Genomic DNA, 15794 nt, shown 5'->3' with positions numbered 1-15794 from the left:
AATACATAATTCAACCACCTTTGTTTAAAATCACTGAATATGTATTGAATTTGTGTATAATGTACCCTAAAAAATACATATATATTTAATAAATATATATATATATATATATATATATATATATATATATATATGTATAACAAGTCTTTAAAATAATACAAATAATTTTAGTAAAAGGCTGAATAAAACTTTATAATTTAGCTGATGTGAGTTTAAGTAGGGGTACCAAGGAAATATAATCATTTAGATCTGGCAGTCTGTTAGATTCTAAAACTGTCTGCCAAAAGTTTTCCCTATATTCTAACTTGTGCTCCCAAGGCCCCCCTCTCAATTCTTTAGGGACGGTTTCAATAACAAAAAAGGAAAAAACTGGCATTAGAACATGATAGTGTGTGTTTATAAAGTGCATTGTTAATGTTTCCTTTATTAACATCATTCATATGTTCATATATTCTCCGTTTCAATTGTCTTTCAGTTTTCCCAGCATAGAAACTGTCACAAACACAAGAAGTAACTAAATAAACAATGCCTTGGGAGTTACAATTACTGTAAGTTTTGGCAGTTAATGTTTTTTTATTTATTATAGTAACCAGTGGGGATGGGCTAGATGACTCAGGGTTTGCTGTAAGACTAACAGAAGTGGCTGTTCTGTGGAGGGCCAGGGCTAGAATACTTTGTCTGTGCCTCAGAATGTGCAGCTGAGTTGCTCGCAGGGCAACAATGCACAGCTGTGTTGCACAAAGAGAATCAGTGGAGCTAAGGAGGTTTCTGTACCAGATATGTATGGAAAATTGTATTTCTAAGCCTTTGCATATATACACGGCAGTGGTAAACAATGCTGTGAGATGCACAAACTCACACAAATGCTGGGCTTAAGTACAAGCCAAATTAAACTTTTTTAAAGCAAACTAACCATTGGGAAAGCCTAAGACTGAGCCTTTTTCCAGCAATCCCCAACTTAGATGGGTCTTGAGCCACACACTTCTTCCACAAGGGTAGAGGGAGGCCGTCTCAGTCTAAGATGGCTGGTTTTAATGCTTCTGTCAAACCAAACCTCCTTCCTCCTAATTTTAGTTTTCCTACTGATATTTTTGCAGCTTTAAATATTGACAGGGATTCATCAGGTTACCACAAAGAGCAGACTGTATGTACACTTAATGTAATCTTCCTGAGTGACTAGAAAGCACAAAAAATGTGGTAGGAATTTTATTGAATACATATCGTGTACTCTTAGTGTGGGCTTTATTGAATTCTGCTCCTTTGTTTTATCTTTGTTAATTTTATATCCTGAAAGTACTTGAAACTGTTTCAAAAAATTCCACAACACCCCGATGTCCTTTTCCGGATTTATCAAGTACAAAATAATGTCATCTGCAAATACCATACCAATTATATCCTTGAATTTCTGGATCTCTTATTTTCTCTAGTGGCTCTAAATGTAAATCAAGTAACAAAGGTGAAAGAGAACACCCCTGTCTGGTTTCTCTTTTCAGATGCAACTTAATGGAGAGGAACCCCACCCCACTTTAATTTTTTTACGATATTTCATACATCTTCCTAATTGATATTATTATTATATCAGGAGAATGCAAATGCTTCATTTGTCCTACTCATCAATTCCCAGCTTACTCTGTCAAATATTTTTTTCTGGATGAAGACCCAACAAGAACAGAGGTAGTTTCTTAAATTCTGCTTCCCTCTGCACCACCATTGTTCTGTTAATATTTTCAGATGTTTGCATTCCCTCCACAAAACTACATTGATCCATATCGATTAAGTATGTCCATGCCTTTGGTAATTTAGACACAAATACTTTGTACTCATGGTTTAAAATAGAAATGGGTCCATCTAAGGCTGGGTCTTTTGGATCTGTAGCCTCTTTCGGTAATACAGGCAATGCTGCTTTCTTCCAAGATGCTGGTGCTTTCTACATAATGAATTTTATACAAGTAATAAGAACAAAAACAGTTTTACTTAGTTACTACTTCAGTTCTTTCAGTGTCATGCTAAACATTAATGACATAAAGTGGGGCATATGCTTCACGGTTCACCCACTTGTGACAGTCAAAAATTCCAAAGGGCAAAGTATTCTTAGTCAACCCCCTTTTTACATGTCTGTGTTACTGTTAGACCTGTATTTAATGAGTTACTTTACCAATTCCCCTATTACATTCCTGTTAACGAGGGGTTAAAATTCTACATACCATGAATGTAGATAAACAGATGAGGTATTATGAAAGCAATCAGCAGCTTCAGTCAAATATGCCCATTGTTTATGACCTTCATGCCAGGCAAACAGATGTCTCCTAGATCTGGACAAGTAGTCCCCAGTAATTTATCGACCTTATCTCCATCTGCTGTGACAGGTGTAAGAGAACCCTGACAGGCATATTTTACCAGAGCAGCTGCTACTACTGTACAGGAATGTCTGTACCCAGTGTATTTGCAAAGCTGCAGCTTGAACTGTTGTAGATATTTTAAGCTGGATGCAATACTTTAGTTAGGGTAGCATGCCCAGTGTATTTGCAAAGCTGCAGCTTGAACTGTTGTACTTACTTCCAGATATTTTAAGCTGGATGCAATACTTTAGTTAGGGTAGCATGCTATAACCTTCTACCATGTCCAAGATTAGAACCCCATACTGCTTGCTGCTCTCCAGCTCATGTTCTGAATGAAGCATTAATCCTTATGATGGACATAGTGTAGCTATGTGAACATACTCATTGTAACAGTTAAATTTTAAATAGAAAGATCATTGCTGCAGCAGGTGGACCCACCCTCCTTCAGCTTGGTAAGGAATCAGGCTTCTGCTTTCATTCTGCATACCTGCGTGCGTGTGTGTGTGTGTGTGTGTGTGTGTGTGTGTGTGTGTGTATTTAGCTAGTATTTGCTTTTTTATGGTGGTGGGGTTTGTCAGGTCAGTAATACAAGATAACCCTTTGTTTATTCTTATTAGCAGTAGTTGCCTTTATATGGCAACATGTATGTGGTTGATGAGCATCTTTGTACTTTACATATTAAACAGAAAGCAAGAACATTTGTTGGTAACATCCCTCTCTCACTGTTCCAGAAAAGAACAGAAGATGTCATGATCTCCTTTATTGGTTCTGTGGCATGGGGCATAATCTTGCATCTTCCTGCCGACCCTCCTTTTCTGTTCAAATCTGTTCAGAAGACTGAAGTCTGCTTGTGGCTTAGCCCATTCATATTAGTAACGCATTTCAGCAAGGATCCTTCTTTTTCTGAATATTGTGGCCCTTTATATAGTTGCAGTTTCATTAAGACTGGTTGTGGAAACTCTCGCAGGTTGTAAAAATAGAAGGGAAAGTCAAAGATCATTTATTGCATCCTTTTCTTATGAACTCTGCTTATAAGTTATTTTTTCTGTTATTGCAGTTTGATACATGATTTGTTTTGTTTTATATGTGACTTTAACATTGTGTACTTGTATAGATATTCTAATGATGTGTATGTTACCTTCCAGATTGTTCCTTTACCAGGTGGTACATGTGCTAAAAATATTAAGTAATGGATTAATTAATTAAATAAATAAATATGCAACTTTTTTTTAATACAGGTTGCTGCAATGTTATTTGTTCTGACAAAACAGGAACACTTACAAAGAATGAAATGACGGTTACTCATATATTTACATCTGATGGCTTGCATGCTGAGGTAATGTGCCTTTTTAAACCTGGTTACAGAGATAACTTTGCTGTATTTTAGGCATAGGACATTCTGAATGCCATTTTCCATGCCTGCTGTTTTTCTGTAGACTTGCTCCATTTAGCTTTTTAGCAAGTAGTGCATGTGTATATTTATCTTTTGCCTATTTTTTTTATAGAGTATCACTGACTTTTTGGGTCCTTCTCATTTTTTGCTGTCTTTCTTTTAAACTCATTTGTGTAATAAAACTCATATAGCTGTCTGCTGGAAGTCCAAGTGGATACTTTGTTAATATTTTCTATTTTTTTAGAAAATCATGATGGTATAGTAGATGCAGAAGAGGACATTGCAGTTGACTTCAGATTTCTTCAGCAGTGACTATAGCTTCTTCCTAATAACCTTCTCTATTGGCTGTAGAAGTCTGTTACAGTGTGTTAGAGCTGTGTTTCCTCAGCCAGGCTGTAGGAATGCAATTCCACTACAATATTTCAAGTTGGCTCAGATGAACCACTGTGTTCCTTAAATGGAGTACCCCATTGGACTAACTCTGACATTGTCTGACTGTGATGAATTAGAAGTACTAGAAGTTAGTTTTTTTCACAAGAAATGTCTAAAATTATCACTTATGACATAGGCAATCACGCATTTATATAAATAAAAAAAAATGCATCCATTCTCAACCCCTTCAAATCATACTGACATATTTTTAGTTGCAAACATTATACATCACTTATAGTCTGTCCAGTTATTCAGTCAAAAATGACATAGCTCATTCAACTCCTGCCTTCTTTTAAATCTCATTCCTCCTCCAAAATATTTTTCTGCATGTATTGTTCCCACAATTCCAATTTTTCCCATATAATCTGCTCATTTTCTTTTCTAAAGATCCATTCCCAGTTGCTTTACCTCTGTTACTGTGTTGACTACTTGTAGTACAGTTGGTTTAGAGTTTGATTTCCATTTTCTAGTCATTGCTTTTTTTGACAGACGTCATAATTAGACTCAGCAAGCCTTTAATATGTCTAGACAATTCTGAATTTGTATCATAGCTCAAAAAATCATTTCCTTAGTTGTACCAATTTGTTCAGCCAGTATTTCTGATAGAGTAGTCTAAAGGGAATTTTTAAAGTCTGCCAGCTCATTACACTCCCAGCGAATATCTTCTCTATTATCTCTTTCTTCCCCATCACTCCTCCAACATTTGCTGTCTACTTGAGGAAAAATTCTTTGGAGTCTACTTTGGGTATAAAAATACCAATGTAAACACTTCCAAGCAAAGATCCTACATCTTCTAGACTGAAATATTTCTAGTACCTCTACAGGATCTCACTCAATCACTATCTTCCTTCATAGAGCAAGGCTGCAGTCACTACATCTGACCTTAATACAGCCGGAGCTCTGCCCCAAGGACCTACTCCTACAAGTTTACTTAGAATTTTGTCATTGTATAATGTAAGCACATTTCTCATGAAGAACCTTGATGTGTATTAACTTAATCAGTTAAATACATGCCTGTTGTATGATTGAAAATCTCTCTGAAATAGTCGGTTCACTGTAAGGACCTCTTACTAAGTTGGTGACTATCCTTTTTTTCTAGACCAGTAGACTATATTGCATATGCCAGTTATTTAGCTTGAGGAAATGACCGAAAAACAGTTTTAATTTTGCTTTGTACTGGCTAAACTGATTGCTGTGAGTTATAATTTGTCCTGAGCCTCTTACCCTAATATTATACTTTACAAACACATTTCAGTTATGACTCTTATTCCAAAACCCTCCCCAAAATGACCTTGCTACTGCTGTACATACACTTCTGTTTGTTTCTTTCTTCCCTTTCTGAATTTAAGTTTTAGCCCCATTCCCAACTATCTTTTTCCCTACCATACTGCTTTGCACAATATCCATTCATAATCACTACCGTCCCCTTCCACATTGTATCTTTTACCTTTCTCAAGTGAACCAACATTTCTTCTTGTTTTGATTACATCATTATACTCTAGCCTTTCATGATGCTCTTTCCCTTACATTCCTGAGAAGATATTGGCACACCCTAAGTCTCCTCTTTTATAGAAGATACTTCTCTACTTACCTATCCTCTACCAGCTTTCATATTCAACCGTCACAGAATTTCCATCTGCCCTGCAAATTCCTGAATGTACTTCCATTCACATGTTGCAGTATTCATAACCTCTGGGATTCCCTGCCTTGGGTAGCACGATGTGAGGCCAGTGTACGAAAGCCTGTTGTTGCTTTACGGTACGCCATACATCACACGCATGCTCCTAGGGCATAAAGGTGACAGCTGGATGTTCCATCCTCAGAAATTCTTTGCCACCAGTCAGAATGCCTCTCTGTCATCAGTCTGAACACCTATGTCTTCCCTATAAAGACTGCCACAAACTGTGTTTATTTTTGCCTAGGTGCCTCTTACGACCATATGACCTGCTCTGTTTGTCAGGCTTTCGTACTGAAGCGACTGCAACGTAGGCTTTCTTCCCTTGCTGTGTATCTGGGGAATCGGGGACTTAAGCTTCTCTCTAAGCATACCATGGAAGGCATTTCCTGCCCTGAAGGTCAGCCGTTAGGGAAGAAGGTTAAGAAACCAAGACTGGAATCTTCCTGTGTCCAGCCTCCTCTAGGCGTTTCTCCTAAGGTCAGTGAGAACCTGGAGGTTTGCCCAGCTTTGTCATCTGATTCATCTGCCATGACTGGGTTGGAGGCCAGAGGGGACCCAGCTTTCAGCACATCCATTGAGGCTTTGCAGATGTCCATTTTGGAAGTTCAGGGGGAACCATGGTTGATTACTTCCAAGGGGCCTAGGGATGTTCCTCAGATTTTAGTTAGGAAAGATGTCCCTACTACTATTATTGAATGCTGTCCTGGGTCAGAGCTTTATAAGTTTTACAGGGCAGATGTCCCATTAAAGAAAAGAAAAATCTAAACATTTCTTTCCTGCTCCTAGGGATCCTCAGTGTGTGTGCCAGGCCTTCACTCAGGATTTGTTTAATGCTTTGATGGCATTAAAAGTTCCTCAGTGGATTTCTGTTCCAGCTCCCCATTGATCTTCTACTCCGCTTAAAAGACCCAATGAACAGGATTCCTCTGAGGAGTAGTTGGATTCTGATGAATCACTTGCTTACTCTTCCCAAGTTCCTTCTCCTTTGGACTGTGGGTCAGAGAAAGAGAAATCTAACAATCCTGATACTCTCTTTAAAGAAATTTCTTTTGGGGTCACAGTCTCCAGGATGATGGAATTTTTTAAATGGGATTATGCTCAGGTCTCTGACATCTATAAGAAGTACTATGAGTTGCTACAGTTGGAATCTCTGAAACCTGCAGCTATTCTTCCTGTATTGGCTGCTTTGTTGGATGCATTTTCCAGTGCCTCTAAAGCTCCTGATTCTCTGCCTCCTGCTCCCAAGAAACCTGATGGGTTTTATAGGGTGCCTGAGGCCTGTAACTTTTGTACAAATGTCCTGTTGCTGATCCCTCAGTGGTGTAACCTCTAATAAGCCTTCTCATTTGCTTCCTTCACCCAAGTTACTGCCATCTGAAAAAGAGAGCAAAACCATGGAAAGGCTGGGTAAGAAGTTTACACCTCTGCTACCTCAGCTTTTAGGTGTATTAATTGTCAGACCCATATGTCCATGCATGTGTTGGCTGTTCTTTCTCAGGCTTATCAGATTATATCTGATCTCCCAGACTCTGAGGGTAAAACTTCTGCTCTTTCCTTGTTAGAGATTTTCTCAAAGATGGTTCGTTATTCCATCAAGTGTAGTTATGATGCAGCAGATGCCTCTTCTAGGGCTGCTGATTTTGGTTCAGTGATAAAAAGGTATTTTTGGCTTTGACTTCAACTATTGCCTGATGATATCAAGGCTAAGCTGACAGATGCCCCTCTTGTCAGTAAATACTTGTTTGGGGAAGTTGCTGCTGTTTTAAGTCCCTAGGGGATGGCCTTACAGGAACTCAAACAGGTTTGTCGCTCGTATTTCTAAATTTCAGAGAAACTACCCCAGTAAGCCTGCCTATGTTTGCAGGCAATCTCACCCTCCTACTAAGGCCAAAAAAAGTGGCAAACAGGCTCCTCCTGCTAAGGCTACTCAGACTTCAAGGACTCAGAAGTCTTTCTTTCCAGATAAACCAGGTGCTGTCTGACTGTCCACCTCTTCCAGCCTCTTTCCGTTCACCTTTCTCTCTCTTCCTGTTTGGCTTTAGATTACTCAGTATTCTTGGGTTCTGTCCATTATTTGACAGGGGTATTTCATGGTGTGGAAATCATATCCCCCTTTTATGGTTATTCCTCAGCTTCCTCAGTAAGAACCCCTTTTTTTCCCAGAGGTATTTTGAGATCTTTTGACTCTGGGTACTGTTCAAGAGCTGCCTGTGTCCAAAACGGGGAGGGGGTTTTACTTCAGGATTTTTCTAGCTCTCAGAAAAGAGGATACTTTGAGACCAATTCTAGACCTCTCTCATCTAAACATTTTTCTGAAGGTGCCCATTTTTCGAATGTTGTCCCTTCTGACCCTGTTTCCTTTTTTGCTTCCTCAGGCTTATATGGTGTCACTGGATCTCAAAGATGCTTAACTCCATATTCTGATCCATCCCCTTTTCCACAAAGTTTTTGTGTTTTTCTGTTGCTTCCTGGCATTTTCAGTTCTCTACTTTGTCCTTTGGCCTTTCTACTGTCCCAAGGGTATTCACCAAATGCCTCACTCCTGTGATTGCTTTTTGCAGGCTTTAGGGGCTCCAAGTAGTTCCTTACTTAGATGACCTGCTGATTCAGGCCTCCTCTTCAGTGATCCTGTTGCAAAATCTTCATTTTGCTATTTCCGTTCTTCAGAGCCTGGGGTTCACAATAAACTTCAAAAAGTCTTTTCTGACTCCTTCTCAGGATCATGTTTTTCTAGGTTGCAGTATTCAGACACTGCCTATGCTGGGATTCCTGCCTCCTCCCAAGGCCTTAACTCTCACTTCCTTCTGAGAGCTCTGGGTTTCATGGCATCTACCATCCCTATGCTCCCTCTGGCTCAACTTCACATGAAAAACTTTCAGTGGTTCCTGAAGTTAGTTTGGCTTAAACATGCACATCCCTTTGTGTTTCATCTTCTTCCTCATCTCAAAAAGGAACTGCACTGGTGGAGCCAGCAGTAGTCTCTAAATCCAGGGCTCCCCTCTTCCCTCTCAGGAACTGTTCACAGATGCTTCAGGTGTGGGATGAGGCATTTTTGGCTCCCTAAAGGTACAGAAGTTGTAGTCTTCTCATCAGCAAAAGGATCACATCAGTTTCAAAGAGGCGAGAGCTCTTCTGCTGGCTCTTTAGGCTTTTCACCCTCTTTTCTTCCCAGGGGGCCTTAAGGTATTTATAGACAATACCACTGTGGTATGGTATATAAACAAACAGAGGGAAACATGATCTTATCTTCTTTGGCACTCCTGGTATGGAATCTTGCTGTCCAGTATCAAATGACTGTTCAAGCAGTTTACATTCCCCCAGGTAAAAACATTGTGGCAGACACTCTGAGCAGGTCCTTAGCTCAGTCCCACAAATGGATGCTTCACAAGGATGTGTTTCTGGAAATTGTCCACCGGTGGGTACTCCTCACGTACATCTGTTTGCCTCCCCTTTGAACAGACAACTTCCTCTCTTTTCTGCCAGAGTCCCAGGTGATCTGATGTGGAAGGTGTGCTTTATGCATTCCCTGTGCTTCCTCTCATTCCAAAAGTCTTGTTCAGAATTCAACAGGATGCTCCCAAAATCTCGTTGGTAACTCCATTTTGGCTGACACAGCATTGGTTCCCTCCTCTTTAGTATTTAGCCAAGGGCAATCACCACAAGTTACCTCACAGGGTAGACCTACAAGCACATGACAAGGGATCTCTCATCCATCCCAACCTGTCCACTCTTCAGCTGACTCTGTGGGTGATAAGATTTTGATTCCACATAGACACCTTTTTTCAGAGGATGTGCTTAGGGTCCTGCAGGAGGCTAGGAAATCCTACTCATCCCAAGTGGAAGAGGTTTTCTGTTTGAAGTCTCTCGTGTAACCTGGATCCACTTACTGTAGATATTCCTTTGGTTGGTTCTTGTTTGTGTGAATTGCTCAATGGTGGTTTGGTCTGTTCTTTTGTTAAGGCCCACTTATCAGCTGTTTTTGCTTGTCTGCCTTTGTCTCCTTTAGCTTCTAGATTTGAAGCTAAACAATCCCTTAAAGGTGTCCTTCATATTAGGCCTCCCAGGAAACCTGTTCCTCTTCCCTGGGTCTTAATTTTTGTTTTGGAGAAGTTGGCTTAGGCTCCTTTTCAGCCTGCTGCTTCAGCTTCCTTGCAGCATTGCTCTTAGACTGTTCTTTTGTTGGCCCTTACTTCTGCCAAATGCGTAAGTGTGCTTCAAGCCCTTATGACTTGTCCTACTTTTTTGGTGTTTTATAAAGACAAGGGTGTCCTTGCTTTACTAATCCTTCTTTTATGCCGAAGGTGGTTAATGAGTTGTCACTTAATCGGTCTATTCATTTGCCTACCTTTTTTCCCCTGTCCACAGTCTGCCAGTGAGAGGGTGCTGCATACATTGGATGTGCCTAGACAACTCGGATTTCATTTGGATAACACTTAGTCTATTAGAAAATCTGATCAGTTTGTTTCTTTTCATTCCAAGTCCATAGGATTGGCTGTATCCAAGAAAACTATTTCTTCTTGGATCCCAAAGGCTGTTTCTTTTCATGCTGAGAGCCTTCCTTCTCTGAAGGCTCATTCTACTAAGTCTGTAGTTTCTGGTGCTTTTTTAAATTGTTTGGATGCTAATTCTATTCTTGAGGCAGCTACCTGGACTTCTCTTTATAGACTTACCAAGCACTACAAGTTGGATGGAATCTCCAGAGCTAGAGCTGGTTTTGCTAGGGCCATCCTTCATGGCTTCCTAGAGGGCTGTGCTGGTCCCTCCTCCTCCCAAGTTTCTTCTTGAGCTTTGACACTTTCCCAGAAATTATGAATACATCATCACTTGAATGGAAGGACATAGTACAGTTGTGCAAAATCTTACATTAACAGTAGATGTCCTTTCCTTCACTGTTGCAGTATTCACTCCTTCCCTCCTCCCACTGGTTCATTTCCCTCCTGGTTACCCCTTTTCCATGGACTGGCTTTCCTACTGGGGCTGTCTGTTCTGAGGATGGTGTGCCCGGACGTCACCTTTGTCATATGCTATGTGAGGAGCTTGTGTGTGATGTACAGTGTACCTTAAAGCAACTGCAGGCTTTCATATGCTGGCCGAATGTCGAGCTACCCAAGGCAGGGAATCCCAGAGGTTATGGATACTGCAACAGTAAAGGAAAGGAGATGTACTGTTATGTTTTATACAACTGTACTTTCCTTCTTTATTGCTACTTCCTCACCACCTGACCTCTATAAAATACAGATTCCTGTACTTAATTATGCTACTGTTCAGCTTATCTTCTGCTCTTCTCCTCTGACTGTGCCATTTTTCATCATGACTCAGTAATATCTCTCAAAATCTCTCTAACTCTGTCCTAACTGCCTAGCTGTAGTTCCTCTTTATACATTCCACACATTGCACAAAACTTATTTAATATTGCTCCTCATCTTTATTCCAAGTATAGACTGATTAACTGCACTTCAGCTTAAACCAAAACAAAATTAAATGCAAGAATCCTCTCCAAATACAAGTATGCATAATTCCCCAATATACTAAAATCCTTCTAGAAGGAGGTATCCAGCCTAATCCTGTCCCCGCCTATCACAATGAACAGAAAGATAATTCTTCCCCACATACTTCTCTAACCCACCAACAAGCAATCGCGTACCCTGGTGATGTAGTTTTTGCTGCTGTAGATGTCAGAAGCATAAGAAATAAAACTGTTTACATGCCTGGATTACACAAAATAAGTCTGATGTTCTCACTGTAACTGAAACTTGGCTTAAGCACAGTGTAAATGACTCCAAAGTTATACATCCTGGCTATAGTATCATCCATAATGACCATGTAAAGAGGAAAGGTGGTGGTATTGCTTTAATACATCCCAGTACCTAACACAGTTCCTTTTACAGCAGACCAATTCTAAATTTCAGTTCAGCCGAGGTTCTTATTGCTTTCCTCAAAATAAACAATTGTAAACAAATACATATTACTATCTTTACATTCCTTCAGGTGACAGTATAGCTATACTGGATATACTACAGTGGATATCCATGACATTTTCACAAGAAAAAATACTACTAGGTGATGTGAATGTCTATTGATTGGACATAAACTCTAACTCCTCTACATCTAGCATGGGTTTGTATGGTTTCACACAGCTAATTAATAGCCTCACACATTATAGCAAGACATCAAATTCCTTGTTAGACTGGATCCTAGTACCAGCCCCTAGCAAATACTCCACCACAGGTGCAATGTCAGACTCTTTCAGTGATCATATCCCAGTTTATAAGACCAGACATTCACACATACAGTTAAACTGCATATCCAAGTTTTACCTGGAAATGTTGATTACTACACTATCATCTATTAACTGGAACTACCGTTAAATTTTCCCCTTAGATGATGCTATAAATGAATTCAGTACAGCTTTCTAAATGTCGTAAATAGCCTTGAACCTTCTAGAAGGATGAGACTAAAAACAGAGTGCAATTTGGCTATCCAAAAAGAGTGGAATGCTAATGCAGAATAGAGAAAGTGTGTAAAGAATGGCAAAAATGTAAAATGCCTCGGTATCTTGAAATCTTCAGATGTTTTGCAGTCATACTAAAAAGCAAATAAATGAAGACAAATAAATATACTGCAATACTAAGCACAACCCTAAACAATTTTGGACATCCATTAAAGAAATCTTGCATCCCAGCCAAAAATTCATCCCAAACCCCGATCCCAATGACTCACCACTAGAAACTGTAATACATTTCGACTCATATTTTACAGATAGTATAGCATCTCTAACCAAGGATTCCTCAACATCTTATTATTCCTGCCCAACAGTCACATATCACCACATCCACTTTCACCTTCAAGCTTGTGCCCACATCCAATATAAAACTACTCTTAAACTTAAACCGTGCTCCTCTTCAGCTGATGACCTTCCAAGCGAGTACTTAAAATAGCAGCCAGTGACCTTGCCTATCCTGTCAGTCCCTATAAATAGGTCAGTCCAGGAGTCCCACCTTCCCTCTCTATGGAAAAAGTTGCACTTTATCCCTTTTCACAAAGGAAGAAATTCAACAGACGTTGATAAAATCGCTGTAGGACTAAAGATGTCTCCCCAAACCAAGATACTTGAAAAATGTATTAAAAAACAATTGCTAGTATAACCAGCTTTAGGCACCAGCGAATCCTGTGGTTGCTGGCAGTGGCAGCTGGTGACTTCAAATCAAAGGGGGGCTGCAGGAGATAGCCGAATGGGTGGGGTCACTGGGAAGGGGTGTGGACAACTAGAAAGGGGAGCAGCTATGCTCAAAACCACAAAAACTAAACTTTAATTAAATATGCTGCCCTGGGTGCCAACCCCTCATTAGGAGAGTCCAATCAAGACAAATGAAGTGTAAAAGAATAAAAATATTTCAATGCATTGGCTGCTTGACAGCTTACTTAATATCTAGATGGAAACAAAAAGGTTGTGAGGCATGAAAAAATAAATTACTTTTTAAATACATTACTGGAATGCCAGTCAAAATCAAGTACAAGAAAAACATGCAGCCATGCAGCACTCAACTCAAACCGCTTCTCCTTGCACTGCATTATAATTTATATTCAGCTTTATTAAAGTACCAAGTAACATGCTGAAAGTAGCAATCTCTGTGATGCCCCCACTTGTAAAAATGTTTATCCAAAAAAGACCTGCTGCCTGACAACTATCTACTTGTTTCATGGGGAAAACATGATCAAAGTAAAAAATGAAAAGCAAACAAGCTCAAGATACATTGCTTAAAGGATTACTGTACAGGTTATGGACCACACATGAATGGCATTCTGTTTACTTTACGGGTAAAGCCCTCAGAGATCACTGGAAGTCTCCAACAAGTGTAATGAGCTTCTTAAAATAATGTAATCCTGTCCTTTATTACAAATACTGTCATATACATTTCAATACCCAATGCTTATACATTATCTAGTTAAGTATTCTCTGCATGGCAACAACAGAAAGGCTTCAATGTTGGCAATTCTTTAACAGTATGCTTATTAAAGCTTACTTGCATGTTATGATCTTAGACAAGCCTACCTGATGGTCATTAAAGCATTGCTACTTAAAACACAGAGCAACAGGCACTTTCTGAGTAATAAGCACAAATCAACTGTACAAAAATATGACAGAAACCAGACCATTCTGCAAAATCAAGAACAGATGAAAAGCCACTGTATTACTTGTGTCTACCTTGGATGGGGGATACTCTGCACATTTACACTGCATGGGGGGATACCCTGCACATTTACACTGCACAACCGCTCCTTGCCTTGCTTGGACACATCCAGAGTCACTACATGGGGGAGTGGGGTGCAACAAGTATGTCACAATTTGAAATGTCTCTGGCTGACTGATGGCCCCGACACATTTGTCATACCTCACCATCAGAGCAAAGCCATACATAGAAGTGGGACAAAGGCCCAAAAATAAGGACAATTTTTAAATATTGCTCTTATAAACTTAGAAAGATAATAGAATAGTAGGTCTTCTATTAGTAAGAATTTTCTGAAGGATATGAAATTTGAAACTCAAATGTCTGTCATTATTTTCTAACTTCAGTCTTTAATGATTTACCACTAATTTGCCAAAAAAACAATTTTATGAAAAATGGACCAAAAATGTGATGCAAAAATATAAAATAGCCACACAATACAGCTGGGAACCTGTCAGAGAAGGGACATTTTTAATAATAGTACTGCTAACTTGAGCAGCTGACAAAATAAAAGAATCTACATGCATTTCTGAAATAAAAGTAATCTATAACTCTGATTATTACAGTTATTTCTAAATTGTAAACCCTCCACGTTTTCTTCCAAAATTGCTATTTTACAGAGGGATTATTGGGGGAAGAGCAACATTTTGAGCCAAATTCGGGGACAGTTAAGAGGCTTGGCTATGCCTAATTCTATAAAGCAATTTATTTGTATGTACCTCTCAACTTGCTAATGCAATAAATCTGGACAAGGCCAAATATATTTGGGGAACATAAACAGTACTAAAAATTGCTCTTGTATAAACTGAGACAGTTGATAGAACAGGTCTTACTTCAGCATGCATTTTTCTGAAGGCTATGAAGTCTGAAACTCAGTGTCATTAGTGACTTAATTCCTAAATGATTTTCCAGAAAACCACAAATATTATGAGGAACAAACCAAAAATAAGAAGCAAAAATCTATTCATTCTGTGAAAATCTGGACAGTTGGGAGGTATAGTTCAGCTGGGGCTGTCTTTAAGTTTGCCGCCCTTCCCCCTCACAAAATCATGGTCGAATGGAGCCCTCCCCCCTGCAGCCATTCCAATGATCCATTACTTGGCTATATCACTCCATTTACCATAAACACTAAAGTGCATACTGCTTTACTTCTATGATGATCTGGATTTCATTTGAAAGTTTTATTTTGCATTTTACAGCACAAACACTAAGACATCTGCTAAACAAAGCAATGTAGTCTCACAATGAAAACAGGCTTAGCATTAAAAACTTCTCTGCCCTTGAAACGCACATTCAATGAAACAGCATTGAAACCCACATTCAAAGAAAATACATTTTGCCAGTGGCAGATAAAGATTAACTTTGGGCTGTTTTCAAATCATAGGCCCCTTGCACATGAAACATGCATGTGCTCTTTGATACACCTTCCTGATTGTACTAAATTATATTCCTTGTACAATACAGTATAGTTGTTAGACAGCATTTTAAATTTATTGTTTTGAACATCTTTCCAGTAAACAATGAAACAAAATGCATGCACCAATGACAAAACTACCCAATTCAGAACATTTCCATCATAAAAGTCTACTCAACCTTCTATAGTCCACCAGTATCAGTAAATATGCACAATCTCTGAAGTAGTAAAAGTCATCTAAATAATTCCACATTAAAGAAATCTGCAACAATGCAGAGGTTGCTTCTAGCAAACAACTTTATATGTCACT

At 39.2% G+C, this 15794-nt stretch overlaps 1 protein-coding gene across 1 annotated transcript in view; it reads left to right on the top strand.

Moving 5' to 3' along the window:
- ATP2C1 (ATPase secretory pathway Ca2+ transporting 1) overlaps positions 1-15794 on the top strand; it is a gene marked incomplete in the record, with an annotated part of 2099819 nt that overhangs the window by 996540 nt on the left and 1087485 nt on the right. Inside the window, 1 exon segment of the mRNA XM_044066734.1 lies at positions 3578-3675. Coding sequence (XP_043922669.1) covers positions 3578-3675 — 98 coding nt within the window.

Source organism: Protopterus annectens, chromosome 3.part1, assembly GCF_019279795.1.
Source record: "Protopterus annectens isolate FY-2018-M chromosome 3.part1, PAN1.0, whole genome shotgun sequence".
Taxonomy (NCBI): domain Eukaryota; kingdom Metazoa; phylum Chordata; order Ceratodontiformes; family Protopteridae; genus Protopterus; species Protopterus annectens.
The sequence above is the reverse complement of the archived record's forward strand: the minus strand, read 5'-3'. Positions and strand labels throughout refer to the sequence as shown.